The sequence below is a fragment of the Pempheris klunzingeri genome, chromosome 19, assembly GCF_042242105.1.
Source record: "Pempheris klunzingeri isolate RE-2024b chromosome 19, fPemKlu1.hap1, whole genome shotgun sequence".
NCBI classification, from domain to species: Eukaryota; Metazoa; Chordata; class Actinopteri; order Acropomatiformes; family Pempheridae; genus Pempheris; species Pempheris klunzingeri.
The window spans coordinates 11684883-11700949 of NC_092030.1; the positions used below are offsets into that span (position 1 = coordinate 11684883).

Here is a 16067-nt window from a genome sequence, read left to right on the forward strand (position 1 = left end):
CCACATACAGAAACTTTCTTTTATTAGCTGATCAGATTGAGTTTTGAAAACAAATAAGCAACAATAAAAGAGTGACCTCGAGCTGAATTTGAACCCAAAGTGATAATAGTGGCATAATATTGACCAAATGTTACACATTCAAATATTTTTTTTAATTTTGTTATACATGGAAACTACTTTGTTGTCATATGATGGATCTTGATGGTGCATTTGCAGCAATATTTCTCTACAGCACCAAAGGAAGATGGCCAAACTAAAGAAAAACAAAAAAACAGATTAATACAATTTGACTGTCCAGCACTGAATACAAGTAATGACAATTAGAAATCTGAACCCCTTTTACATGCGTCATCTTTTATTGTAAAATATTGACAATTTTACAAAGTAAAAGCCTAGCTGATACAATGACATGGAGTGTAAAAGTGACAAATCTAATCATTCAACCATGTAGCATGCTGAAAAACAGTGCATCATACATTTTCATTATCCAGGGTACTTAGAATAGAAAGACACAGAGATGCCAGAAAAGAATCAGGTGCAGGTTTAATCATTCAACATGCTTTACAAAGTTTGACCTGCAGAGGGCAGTATATGCCCGAGACTGAGTACAGTGAAGTATGAAGTCAAAGTGCATCCGAGGTGCTGATGGTTATCTTTGGACATTCCAGACTTTTACTCGGCATTCACAGCATTATCGTACATCCATCACACAACACAAAGGGAACCTACTAAACAAGGTAATGGAAAATGCCTTACAGGAAACAACTCATTTTAATTCACATGTTGTATTATATGTTGGAATAAAGAGGGCCTTGTGATTTTAAGGGTAGTTAGACACAAAGTGTTTGACCATCAAGCATGACAAGGTCCATTGAAGGGTTAGACTAAGGCTAAGAAATATTTAAACTGAGAATCTTTATATTTCCCAACATGCCTTGTGTGATGTCTTTGCATTATTAAAGCAGCTGGCAAATATAAAATATTGGAATGAGAGAACACAATTAAAAAAGGTTATTTCCATGGGTTATTCACTCTCTAAGGGTGTGTGGGTTTTCCTTAGAAAGCTTTGTGTGATCTGCTCAGTGTTTTCTTTCCAAAGTTCATGTTAACATAATAGAATTAAAACGTCTTTATGTCCGGCGTTTGTCTTTAAAAAGTTATACGACGAAGCAGAGTGCTGATAAAACGGATTTGACTAAAATCATTTTCTGTCATGACTCGTGTCGCATCCTCTTCTTAAATAAGGACTGATCAGATACTGCCTTTGAGCATTTAATCTCGCATGACAGCACTCCCATTTCCTTTTTTATCAGAAACACACATTATGAACTGAAGACAGACATCTGTCATTATTGTGCAAATGTAATGTGCAGAGCATGCACCAAGTGTCAAATTTGTAACATGAATAAACGACTTGATTGTATTGCTATTGTTAGACACCACATCTAGATATATTTTAAGAGAAACCTTTATATCCCTGAATATTGACTTACTGATTTATGGCATTAATATTTTTAAAGGCTTGCATGCATAGAGTCATACTGTCTGCTACTCCAGACATGGATATTTCATTATTGCTTTGTTCAACTATTGACAGGCTGATTGTTATCTGGCATATTATCTCATATCATTGCATACAATCAAATAAACTACTCTAGTGCATTTGCAGCTACATATCTTGTTTGACTTTGCATAGTTATTCAAACATAAGTAAGGCATATATTTAATGCAAGCATCAAACTGGTGTGGGAAACAACAGAAAGTTACCGTTATAGTGAAACCATAATGAAGCGCCCTCAGTCACCTCAGTTTAGCGTACAAGCATCACTTGCATAAGGTCGTTGTGTCCATATTCAAAAAGCGAATGTTCATTCTTGATTCAATATCAAAGCCACTCAGCAACTAAAAAAGAGAGTTTGACATTATTTTAAATGCACATTTCTGATAATGTCACTATCCATGAAAAGGTTGACTTTTTATTCTAAAGTTAAAAGTCTAAACTCCAGCTCCTATCATTTCATTCAATATGATTCATATCAACAATAATCACATATTTAAGTGCACTTTCAAAGTAAGGCAATTAGCAAAGAAAGTTTTTGTAGCAAACATGTATTTTGGTGTATTTTCTGAGTACCAACCTTGAGGAAATGCTCAAATGTGATTCCCTCGTAGAATTCATCAGGTTCCTGTGTGTGAAAAAGTGAAGTTAATGATGTTGTCCGAGCAAACAGTAAATCCACTTTAAAGGTTCTGTATACGACATTCAGAATATCAATTTAGCAGTAAAATAATTTGCTATGAATGCGAACAAGGGTGGCTGGGTTTCTCGTTCCTGCACATTTGTCTTAGTTTGAGATGCTGAGATCCCGTATAGAGACCCATCAACGTTATCTTGACATACTACAACTTACATACCATATGACCCATTGAAATACTGGCCACCTCCAACATGGCTGCATCAGCGATGCTTTTGGCCGTGTCCTTCCCCAGTGCCCCGCTGAGAGATAACAGTTCCTCCACCACCTGGATGGATGTGAGCAACAGTTGAAATAAAATATTACTACGGTGACTACCTGTACCAGTGAATCTCTGATCTCAAAGGGATTGAGGAAATGAAATGCCCCCTCTCTTCACTCATTAGCCATCAGTTTTTCAGTTGCTTCAGGAGGGCAGCTAACTCTCAGAGAGTCTGCATGTTCAAACATCTTCAAAATTCACTAGTAAAAGATCAAATGATGCTGGTAAATAACACTGACTGTATATAAGAAGTGGGCATAGCCACCATGACGTCGCCAACTGGTTTGTGGAAATGAATGAAATGAATGTCTTTATTGTCATTGCAACAAGTGCAACGCCTGGACTGCTGTTTTGTGCTGTTCTGAAGCATTTCGGTCGTCGCCATCTTAGTGTTTTGGAGCCAGAGGTGTTCATGAGAACACTGCCTCTTACTGGTTAGTCACAAGGTAGTCCTGCCCTAAAGCATGCCCTGCTGAATGGTCTATTTTACTCTAAATGGGACCGTAATTTACAAAATGAACATCATGCTGCATTGAGGAAGACCTGAAACTAGTGACTGAGACCATAAACTCAAAAGGAAAGTGTTTACTGAGGTAACAGATGAAGTAAGAAGTAGGGTAATTTTATCATAGACTTCCATACAATGGGGCTTCTTCTTGCAACCCTGATGGCAATTAGAAAGAATGCAGGTTTAAGACATGTGCGCCTTGGCTTTACTGTTCAGACTTGGAAGCTCTGTCCACTTCTTCATACCGTCTATAACAGGCACATTCAACAGCAAAACCCTCAAACTCACTATAACTCCCAAAGACTTCCCCACACTTTGAGTAGAGATTGCCGTAATCTTCACTTTTTATATGACTAAAGTTCATTCAAAAGGTAAAAAACTGCATAAGTTGAGAGTTTTTTGGCCACAGAAGCAGGCAGAGGCTTACATGTCTGTATTCCTCAAGTGTTATCGTCCCATCGTTGTCTGTGTCATGCATGTTGAATAAAACTGCAGAGAAAAACACAGTTTAACAGCTGTGCGTCAGCCACAGATAATGTCGAGCATGCCATCATGTGATTTGCTTTAAGACACACATCTCAGTTTCTCCTCCCTGACGCTCTCACGCTGTTCCTCTGTCATGTGCAGTGATGGGGGCCTGAAATGGGACATGACCACCAGGAACTCCTCAAAGCCGATCTCCTGAACTGTGCCCTCACCATTCTGCCGAAAGTTTCTAAGGAAATATAGAGAAATAAGCATGCAGTATGCATGTGTAGTAACATGAAGCGATCGTTACATTTCATCCATTTTGGATTTCAAACGATCGTCCCTGTACCTTCTGTCAAAGAAGGCCTCAATGATCTGCGAGCGGATGGGATTGCACACAAGATCTGGAATTCCGTTGAAGTGATCTCTCCTGAGGGTGTTAAAAAGATTGTAAGGAGTGGCACATTGAGTCACATAATACATAATCACATGACATGACATGACACCTGTTAGTCAGGTTTATAGTTCTGAAGAGAGTTGGTGAAATGCAGAGTACATTTGTTGAGGTAACTCTTATTTGCTTAGAAAAATGAATCACATAGTAACAAAACAGAAACCTTGAGATGGCACTGAAAAATGAACAGCACCCCACTCAACACGGTGTAACAATCAACTCACCGCAGAGTTTCTTCTTTGTGGCTCAGCTGCTTGAACCTTTTATGTAGGACTCCAATCTGTTCAAATGAGACTGAAAACAGAAAAGAGGCGACCTCAGGCCTAAAGTTGATACTTGTGCATGCGTGACTGACCTGAATGCCTCCAAACAGACACAAAGGAAACCTTTCCAACTCAAACCGACTAGGCACGAATCATTCACACAGTTGAATAAGGTGCTGAGAATCCCAAAGTGATTCAGTCCCTCACAGGCTTTACTGGTAGCTTTCAAGGCAGCAGATTTGGATATTCACATTTCATGTAAAACACTGTTGTCCGTCACCCTGCGACTATCACACTCAACTCCTTCATAGGAGGCTACCAGTGGATGAAGCGGCTGATAGAATAGAAGAAAAGTCACTAACTGAAGATATATCTTGTCTAAAATTGGTTTGACAAAGCTTCCAATCCACTTTCTGATCTATTATTAAACTGCACCTCCCTCTGTGACTGGGTAAACTTATACTTCCATTAACTTGCACTTTAAATTATTCATCACTACTGCACCAAACAGTGTTTTCTCACACAAAGAGGTGCTGGATGGGCTTAGAACGACCATCTCTTTGCTTAACACGTTAGATTGGCGTGTAGAAATAGTCGGATTTCCCCTTTAAGATCCGACTGAAATAAAATTAGACGGAATTAAAGCGATGTTTCCGGTGCAGTCAGCTCACACCCCCCACATGCGTGTCTTTAAAAACAGAAGCGATCACTACTCACAGCCAGTCTTCTCCGCCAGATCAACGTATTCTGGTTGACCAGGTAAGGACTGTAGTGCACCCATACCTCCAAGCAGCTCCTCCCGACCATGCACTCTATTAAACGGCCAGGCCGGAAATGAACCCCAAACAGTTGAGATTGAAACGGATCTCAGAGGATCATATATTTAGAAGCGTCCATCTCCACCTGAGCTTCTGGATGACAGATCTGCTTTTCGCTGCGCAATCGCCAAGCAGGTCTCATCCTCTGCAAACAGCGCAGGCTACTTCCGCAACTACCGTCCTGATGACGACACGCATCTGAGAACAACAGGCTGCAGCTTGAATTATTTATCCGGACTTTTCTTCTTCTTCTTTTTTTTTTTTTTTTTTTTCTTTTGTATTTAGAGGCTGCGACCTGTTTGATTGCTGGAGAGTGCAAGGAGAGAAAGAGAGGTGGTTCTCAGATATCATGACACAGGCTGAAAGATGAGAGTTGTACACACTGCACACATATTTCTATTATTTTCACACAGCTTTGCCTTACCATAAATAAAGACCTTACCTTGATCCTAGCTCCGCAGGTGGACCCACCTGTTTTAACTCATATTTTGCATCAGAACTGGATCCAAAATTATTACAAATGTCAAGCCTAAATACTGGACAGACTAAAATCCAATCCAATCCAAATCGTGGCATTGTAATAGATATAAGGAATACAAGAATATGGAAACAATCTCACCTCAAGGTACATTTAGCAGCTGTGCTGTAGCTTTCCATGGTATCCCATGATCCTCATCAGCAGATGGAGTTTGCCATCTGGTTCATTCTTGACCTTGATATCATCGAAAGCTCTAGAAAAGCTACTAAATGGACCTGGAGGTGAGACTGTCACGTCAGAAGCAGGCCGAATGTGGAGTGGTGTTCACTATAGCCTGTGCAGCCAGACCGATGCAGCCTGCCCAAGTACTTGCACCTTCGAGAGGAAGGTGAAATGTTTGTGGCTGTGAATTTGTGTTTTTATCGTATTTTATCAAGAAGGAAGCTCCTGATAACTTCTGATCTCTGATTCGGACTCCATGAGTAAAAAGCCTCCAGAGCAACACTTGACGATCTGCCTCTGCTGTCAGACTCAAGTGAGTCACTTTTGTCAACAACACTTGCAACACAGATAGAAATGTGATTGCAATTATATGAAAGATTAAAGCCCAAAGGCAGACATTTTCAGCTGCATCTGGTTAAACCATCACGAGCGGTACACGTCAAGCCACTCTTTGCAGGAAAATGATCTGCCTTGACATCACTTATTGGGGTGTGACCTGGAGTCAGTGACTACCAACAGGTCAGTGATTACCAAGAGGTTCCTCTCCTATAAGAGTAACCGTGTAATTAAAAGCTAATACTCAGACACTCAGGGAGGCTCATTATCCACGTGTCTTGCATGAGTAACTTAACTCAGCTCCCGCTCCAAAAAGCCAAAAAAAACTAAAGAAAGATAAAAACACAAATTTGATCTTGAAGAGCTCCGTCAGTGTTTGTGCTTAACTGACAAATGTGTGATTTTACAAAAGAATATGAATAATTTACTGGTGCATTTAAAATGTGTTATTTTTCTGATCTTGTTTGATTTTGTACACCAAACATTGATGTGATCTGATGTTTGAAAAGTGTCACAGCTTGATGATTGTATGTATGACCTGACTGATTTTAGAGCTTTGAAAGACACTTGAAGATATAACAATATATATATATATATAATAATTTATAGAATAATAAAAAAAAAGTGAAACAAGCTAAATGCTAAATACATTATTGATTAAACCTATGTAATACTAATATTGACCACATGGGGGTAGCATTTTGTCAACTATGTCAGGTAACACCAGTACATGGCTGTGCTGAAACTTCATCCCTGATGTTTGTCTGGTTTCCATCAGAGCAGGAATAATATATGATGTGTGTGCTTTATTTTTTTCAGTGTTTGCTGTCAGTCACTTAGCCTTTATGGTTCCATAATTTGCTCTCTCTTTACATTGATTATATTGAATATATTGGATACTCATTTTCAGTATTGTATCAACAGATATAAATATAAACTACTGCTTCTCTTTCACCATCATCTGTTAGGTAAGTCTTTATTAAATTCTAATGAGCTCATCCCAACCCGTCCTGTTTCGCAGCTGTTTCCCAGCGTCTGTAACTGTTGCATCCTCCAGTCAAGAGCAATCGGTGTCACTGCTAATGGTGAATCATCAGACTTTGTAAGGACAATATAACTGAACTCCTTCGCCAAAAAAAAAACTAATTCCTCCTACTGCTTTATCACCCTAATCTCCACTGGACATGTTCAGATGTATGTGTGTGTGTGATATTCCTGGACAATACTGTATTCACACAAGGATTTTCAGTCATTTTTCAGGAGCTTCAGAGCTCAACAGGTTTTGTCACCTTCGTGTCTCCTTATAAATGGTCTGTCAGGGAATCTGAAAGCCCCATTATGACACTAATCAATTATAATGCCATTGAAGGTGCAGTCATAGCATGGCACTATATTGTGAGCACTGGCAAGTTACTAAAACTCTTTATACTTATTACAATACAACATGGTCAATTAGAGTCTCCCCTCAAGGTGGAATCATCTGCTTACTCTGGCCCCCATTGTCTCCTCCCGCAAACATTACTCCTATCCTGGAACACTACTTTGCTTTCTATGTGTGATTCAGGAAATTGATTAAACACATTTTTATTTAGGAATATGACAGACATGAGCACAATTTAAACTAAAACAAGCCACAGAGATGAAACATTAGGATAATGCAAGACTCACCTCAACCTACGGGGGGTTTTGGGCTCCTAGAAGACTGGGTGACACTTTAACAAGTTGGTTATTATGCCTTGCACAATATAACCACTATTAACAGCTTTAACTGGCTCAATCAACAGCACAGTGGATTACAGTATGTCTTTGAAGTTCAAAAACAGGGTAATACACAAGGTCAAATCTTATATTCTTTATATTTTATACTGTATCTGGCCTGTCTAGTTAATACTATTCCATTTAGAATATGTATGAAAAACAACACCATGTCCTACTACTGCCTATGAAGTTTTTAATTGAATTATCTGTAAGGCTCTGACACCAGAGCACACGGAACATGTTGATTTATTTTTCTTGTGCAGGGAAATTGATGCATCTAGTACATAATCAACCTGGTATGAAAAAATAATCAACAATACATTTTCTTTTCTTTATCGGTCTCTGCCCTTGAAATGTTCTTTCCCATAAAATTGTCTCACTTGCTTCATGTTGTGTTTGTGTGCGTTGTAACTATTACCGAACGCACTACGTTTGATGGCTTCAAATTTATTTGAATAAAGACTCTGCTTCAGACAGAGGGGGAGAAAATAAGGAGGCGTCTGTTATATACAGAGACAAAAAGGGGCGGAAAAGCGTGGCCAAGGAGAGAGGGCAGGCTGAGCCTGTTTTGCATGCACGGGGGCTTCTGTGGGAGAAGGAGTTGACAGGGCGCCGCAGTGCTGCCTCCAGCTCTCAGACAACAGCTGCTCAGAAAGAGGAGACGTCCTGAGGGTGCTGCGACATGTCTCGCTCTTTCTCCATCTCTCTTTTCACCTGTCTGCCTCTTCCTTTCACCAAACAGACACACGCAAGACACATGTGCAACACACTGCCTTCAATACATTCACACCCATCCCTTTTTCAGTGGCACACACTCACATCGGGGCATGAGATTCATAAGAAATTGGCAGGCTGCCTGTGTTCATACAAACCACCCAAAATAAACCAGGTAAAGCTGAATTTTTGACGCAATCTGTTGTTTGTTCTGCTTGCTAGGAAAGATGTTTATGAAGAGTAATTACCAGCAGCCTAACAGAAGTGAAATATTTTTCCTCAGCTGTTTTCTGAGCCATTGATGAGAGTAATTCAAACAGACAAGCTTTTGTATTAACATCAAAAACCCAATTTTTTATTTACATTGGTGTAATTTTACTTTGTGTGATAATCCATTTCCTCATGCAAAGACTAGAAAAACAATTTCTGATAGGTAATTTCATTCACAACCTGAGAACCACACTCAGCAATGATTTCATCTCTATTGTCACCTGTGTGAGAGTGACACCTTCACACCTTACAGTGACATCCTACGATTGTTTGATGTGACAGCTCACCTAATTTAAGGGTGATGAAGCTTTTTTTCTTCACAGACAAAAGCTCATTAAAGAGATAATCTTTTAAATTCTACAATGCAGTGGTAAGCACATTCAAGTCTTTAATAATGTATATCTCATTGTAGGCAGCCATAAGCAGATACTCATGTATAAAACAGATAATGAATGACAATATGGTAAAACACAAGTATAATGATGTCGAATAGGTTATTATTGCTGACAAACATTTAAACATGTCCTCACAGCTGCACACAACTACATCGTGTAAGTCTTATAAACCATGTGTTAAATATTTATATTCTGCTTAGGGAGTTTTAAAGTAAAGCTACCGAATCCTCTTATGATAAAGTTTTAATCTGTGTTGTCTCATCTGGGTTTTTTTTTTTTTTTTTTTAATTGTCTCACATGAAAACTTCAGGGAACTTTTAATTTGGAATTCATCCAAATTAATTCATCCCAATGAGCACATGACACACTCATGAATGGTCATCTCACATTTATAATGCATGCTATACGTTGATAGAAACAGATCCCAAAAAAGATTCAGTTGCCAGTTTTGTTTGGGTGCTGTTAATTACTTTCATCACTTTAGAGGTGACCCAGTTATAAAATCAAAACATCCAGAAAAGGCGGGTGGGGTGCTGAGAATTGAGTGGAAAATAATTAATGTATCTCATGAGAAGGCTACTGGCTGAAAATACCTTCTGACTGTGTGGATAAAAAGAAGAAGAAATGTTTTATCTGAGAAACCCCAAGATTTTGTTTCCAACTGTGAGTATGAATGACAATACTTCTATTGTCGTCTTAATCTTATTACTCATTCTGGTGCAATAAATCAGGAAAGTCATTTCACAGCTTTCTTTCACTTTGCTTTTGAATTGATAGGACATGAAAGGACAGAAAGATGAGCCTTTTTTGCCCTTGGTTTGTCAATAAAGAAAAGGAGAAGGGATTGCAGAGGCGTGGACGGGGCATGCTCTGATCTCTAGACAGAAAGAAATCAATTTCAGAGTACAACCCGTTCAGAGACAGGAAAAGACAAAACTAAGTTACAGTATAAGACAGTAAGATTATAGAGAGGTTTAAAAGTTTGTCAGCGAAGTTTTAGAAATATAAAGCTCATAATCAGGAAGACTTAATTAAGATTTAAAAAATGAATCCATTAAAACTAGCAAAACTAACAAAGCAGTGGACAATCAATCTTTTCCCCAACAACTTGCTCCAGCTCCTTTGGAGGAAAATCCTCGTCGTTTCCTCGCCAGAGAGGAGACATGATCCCTCAAGTGTGTCCTGAGTCTGCTCTGGGGAGTCTTACCGGTCAGCTATGCCTGAGGACACCTCCAAACAGAGTCTGGCATGTTCAGGAGATGCCTGAACCACATCAGCTGGCTCCTCACAGTGCGAATGAGCCCTAGCTCAAAGCTGAGGTCTTCCAGAATCACTGAACTCTTTTTTTATATAGAGAGTGAGCAGCGGAGAAACTTCACTGCCGTCCCTTATATTGGCATATATTTCAACATTACAAGGCAAATAAGTCTTTTAGGATAAGGACTGACTATGTGTTTAAAACCTAAATGGAATCTGCTTAGTGTTGGCTGCGGCTGATGGAGCATAAAACTTCTCCAAATCTAATAAAGGGCACGACACAGTCTCTAACAGTAGCCTAAATTCTGATGACTTTGTGGAATGTCCCCCACTCAGTCAGAAAATACTTCATGGTGGATGTGTTGAACGTTATGATGAATTTTTTAAGCGAAAACACTCCACTTAAACATTGAAATATTCCAAATCTTTTGTACATTAAAGTTATCATTCGACTTTTCAAAATATTCAACTTGATTTAAGTCTTATTTATAATAGAGGTCATTTAGAAAACATTCAAACCCGCTGATCTCTAGTCTCCTCCAACTTATTCATGCATTCACGTAGAAGTTGCATTCAAACATTAAAACTTTCTCACATTAATTTAACATTTTCATACCATTCACACCATTTTACACAATCACAGTTTAAAATCCATGCATATTCAACCCATTTGAGTGTATTAGTGAGCATCGGCGTGCAGCACATTAGTGTGTATGGGGTGAAATGTTCAGAGCTAGAGTGGAAGACTTAAGAGTGCAGAGGAAATTGTTTTCATTAAGATGTAGGAAAATGTGTGCCGGTTCCAGAAATGTGACTTTGGAAGCAAACAGGCACCAACTGCCTCATTGAGTCCCATATTAATTGAGAGCACACATTTCAGGAGTGAAGCAGCAACAGGGACTTTTCTAACATGTTTCGGTTCTCCAATTTTTGATGTTACAGATGCTCAGCAGACTCTTTGTCTCTCTTGAGTTGCAAGTCTTTGAGCTATAGTCAGGAGGATGAGAGGTTAGACTCTGCATCATTCTAAGTCAGGAGTACAAATAGTAGTTACCATCATCGCCATCATCATCCTCAGCTTTGAAGCTGAGGATGATGATGACGATGATGATGAGCATATTAGTAGTTTGTCACACGCACATACACATACAGGACTCAGACATGCTCATTAATACTTTCAGATAGAAAGTTCATTCAAACCTTAAAATGTTCCACATATTTTAATGGAATATGAGATTAATACAACTTTTAAATCCTACTAATTAGACACTTCCTCGTCTTTCTAAAACTTCATAGTCATTCATCTACTTCTTCATGCAAGCTTAAGTCAGCAATGCAGTTCAGCCATCAATAAAGCAATCAATCAATAAATCAATCTTTATCTACATAGCGCCAATTCATAACAAACATTTTCTGAAAACATTTTTCATGAAAGAGCAGGTCTGGACCAAACTTTTTAATTGAAGAGGAGACCCAACGATTCAAGAATTCAAAATGAAAGATTATTAAAAAATCGCCACATGAGCAATGAGCAACAGTGTCAAGGAAAAACTCCCCTTTGGCCAGAAGACAAATGGGACAGAACTTGGCTCAGAGGTGGGAAGTTTTCTGTTGGCGGCCATGTTGGGTTTGGGTGGAACAGAGAGAGAGAGGGGAATGTCGTTTAGCTCCGAGCTTACACTATACACTGTCATCTTTCCACCTTTCCAACTCTTCCCACATACATCCTGGCTATCATTCAACTTTTGTTGAATGGTTAAAACCATTCAAAATACAGAAAATTATGTATGTGTTAAGGTAGTTTTTCAACTATTATCTACTGATTCACAAGCAATTCAAACTTTGGAATGTCTCATGTTTCATATTTACTGGGCATTATTCAGTCCCATTCATTGTATTTAGACTGACCTATATCCCATATCCAACTTTTCCAACTTGCTGCTTCTTCAAGCAAAGCCATCATTAACTCCCTGGTTAGTTAATGATGTGCTTTTCGGCCTTGGAAGTAATGCGTGGTTACTACTTGAGCTTTGCTTGTCTCCGGACATGCTACCATTCATGAAAGCAGACAAACTCACTGTTTAATCCATTTTCTTTATATTTCTGTTCATACGTTTTTGGTTTGGAAAAAAAACTGAAAAAAGACACAACCATGCAAATTCTTTAAATGCAGAGTATTTGCTTTCGCTACAGCCTCATGCATACGGTTTTAGCATGCGGAGAAATCCAAGGCTTACCGGATCTGCCGTGTCTTTTCACAATTGCCATCACAATTGAATATATCTCCTTGTTATAGTGTTTTCTTGAAATTACAGTAATCCAGAAAAGAAACTGAGCTCAGTTTGTACTGCTACTAACTGTATAAAATTTGCAGTTTTCCTGCTCCTCTTAGGTAACCCTTGAGAAAAGATAAGTGTGCTGGTTGCCTGTGGCATAGTGCTTACGGCATGCCCTTAAGATGGATCACTTTACTGGCCACTATCTCTCTTCTAAAATGTTTACTGGGGAAGGGCATGTTGGCCTTATTCTTAAGCAGGCATCTCATGGCCAGTGTGTGAAAGATATGCTCAGTTTAAAACCTACAAAACATTAATGTCTTATTTACCAGTATAACTATCTAAATATGCCCTGTGACGTTGTTTAAGTGGAGTCTTAAATGGAGTCTTTCCAGCGATTTCATGGTGAAGGAGTAGTAATATGCAAAGGTCATATATGGAAATACTGATTATAGGATCCATTTTGCTCCATTAAGATCCCTGCAGTTGCAGAGCTCAAGGATTCGAGGCCCATTGGTCTGGCCTTGCATGTAATCAAAGTGTTTATGAACTCTAGCCTCTGCATGCCAACATATTAACTGGTTTGCTGTGGTCTTGAATTGGGACTAAGCAATGCTTTAACCTATTTAATCTCTCAGACCCTTCAGTGGGCATTATTGGAAGTTCAAATCATGTCTCTCTAGTCTAAATGTGATATAACAGGGAAATATGACACGTTGAATTTGACATTTCAAATACTGGAACAGCTAAAAAAAAAATGGCATTTTGCGTTACAATATTTCAGTCAATGTATACAGTACATGATATGCATGCAATTTGATATCAAAAGCAAGGATAGCTGTTCAAACCTAAAGAGGGAGAATATTGAGTAGATGTGGGGCATCACAGAGACGGTATACTGTTTACTGCAGATGAATGTGTGATGATTGAATGGAGAACATCAGATTCAGTTTCTTGATTTCTGACCAGAGTTGTTGCTGTTGTTACTAGGGCACAGACACAATGAGGTAAGGTGAAGTTAGGAAAGCTTATTTTGCAGGGATGAGGTGGAATGGGGCGATACACTAGAGAGGTGATGAGCTGATGGATGGGAGGCGTGCAGGTTCAGCAGGGATCCTGGAGCCAGGAGAGTGGGGGAGAGAGGGGGAGCCAGACCAAGCTTGTTGGGATGCTCCCTGTGAAGGTTGTGGGCAAGGGAGGAATCCAAAATGAGCTGGTGGTGTATCTGTTACGCTCTTCAGGATCGTATCCCTCCCAGTCAACAAGATACTGGTACCCACAGCCTCAAGGACACATATTCAGCAGCTGCCAGACAGTATAGGCTGGATCATTAGTAATGCAGGAGGGTTTAGGAGCAGGCAGTTTGAGTTGATAACAGAGGGATTAGTCAGTCTGGAGTCAGTCTTTAAAGAGAGGTCTTTGGAAGACAACCAAACTCTGACCTGAGTTGTGGTGCACATCTTTTGTTGTAAATGTTCAATATACTTCAGTCCTCTTCTGATTTCCTCCTAAGTGAATTTGGAAACAGGGTGAAACTGGAACATTAGACATTTCTCAAACCAGTTCCCTGTCAGAGCTTGGAAAAGCCAAATACCAACTTTGTGCCAATCCATCCTCCAGTTGCCAAGATGTTTCACTCACAAACAACAAATACTAACCCCATGGTGGCACTAGAGGAAAAGTCAGGGGATCAGGAATTATTAATATCTGTTAAATTCATTTTTGCTTATCTATTAATTAGATGCTGCCAGCCTGGCTAAAGGCTAATTTATTAGGAATATTCTTCACATAAGAACAATATGGAACAAAAATAATGAAGCTCTAATACTAACTTTTCACCCCTCTCACGATCTGCTTCTCTTCCCCTCTTTGCTGTGTTTCTAAAAGACTCCTCTAGAATAACTTCTAGGTTATTTTGCCTCTCCCTTCCCCTTTTTATTTTGTAGTCTTGTTATACATTCATTGCCCCCTGTTTCATTTGGTAGTTCTCTCATAGTTGTTGTTTTTGTTGTTTTTTCTAATGTACTTAACTGCCTTTGTGTGTTTTCCCACCTTTGTAATTGTCTTCACCTGCTCCTGTTTTGTCTCACCGATTTTTCACTCCTTGTCAGTTCATCTTAGTTCTTGGTTGGTGTCCTTGGGTTTCACCCCTGTGTTTTTTTTTAACCTGCATCTGGATTTACACCTGCACCCCCCTGCTTATGTTTGCTTGTTAAGGCTTTTCTCATTAAGAATGATTAATTATTTGCATCTGTTTATATTTGGGTAATTTCTCTGTGTTCCTGATTACCAACCCCTCCCCTTTTAAAACAGAGGGCCTCAAAATTAGCTAATACCACAGGATCCACTGAATTTCATCATAAGATAGTGGACTTAAGTAGTACAAATCCCCAAAACATTTTCAGTTAATCAAATTACCCCAACCATTTGACATGCAGTGAACCTTAGAGAGAGATACCCACATTTTTGTTATAGGTAAACTACAGCAGATACAGATTGTTGATTTTTACATGCTTAACAGGATATGATTAAATGCATAACCCAAACCTAAATTCTGTCTCTGTCACTCAAGTGTTTTCCCCTATATTCTTTCTTTCATCCTTAAGGACTTGAGATCTGACTTGAGATTTAACTTGACAAGATTCAGACATAAAAACAACTCTGGCTCATGGTTAGATGAGTAAAAATGTCACTGACTCCTTCCTGCATTATTCAGATCTGACCTAGGGCACTGCCTAGGCCAGAGCTGGCACTGTTAGCTGGAGTGTAAACAAATAGGGGCTCTGGGGTCTTGGGATCAGGACTGTTTGCTGTTATGCCAAGGTGAGGAACCTGACAAATGATTGTTGTTCATGTGGTGTATATCCCTAGTTTCCAGTCCACTCATCTTTAATGTGGTCAGAGGAAGAAAAAACAAGCAAAATTGTTTTCCATGACATACGTTGATGTTCCCTAGCAGATCAATTCTAATGATGTCGGTGCCCTAATGTTAGCAGATTGCTATTACATTTTCTTAAGTGCACAGCAGACATGTGGCTCTGAGGCCATTATTTTCATGTTATGGCATCATACAATATACAGTAGTATGTTACATAACTCACAACTGTCACAAATAGCACAAAATTCACAACTTCCACTTGATTTGATGAATGGTTTATGTACTGACACACAACACGTGTTAAAATGCCACATCATAAAACAGCATCCCATTCAATGAATTTGATATATTAGACTGTATCTATGTAATATCCCATGTTACCTATTCCTCCTAAGTACATAGTTTGTATTTGACCTCAGCAAGTAAACAACACACTCACGTAAGCTCATGTAAAA

At 39.1% G+C, this 16067-nt stretch overlaps 1 protein-coding gene across 1 annotated transcript; it reads right to left on the reverse strand.

The window, feature by feature from the left end:
- Positions 1-525: 525 nt before the first annotated feature.
- tescb (tescalcin b) lies at positions 526-5102 on the reverse strand. Its single transcript, XM_070850408.1, has 8 exons — positions 4928-5102; positions 4172-4241; positions 3843-3923; positions 3601-3740; positions 3453-3514; positions 2416-2523; positions 2139-2186; positions 526-1902 (listed from the first exon to the last, which is right to left on the reverse strand). The coding sequence occupies exons 1-8, from the start codon at positions 4989-4991 to the stop codon at positions 1825-1827; spliced, it is 651 nt and encodes a 216-aa protein (XP_070706509.1). The 5' UTR covers positions 4992-5102; the 3' UTR covers positions 526-1824.
- Between the last annotated feature and the right edge of the window lie 10965 nt (positions 5103-16067).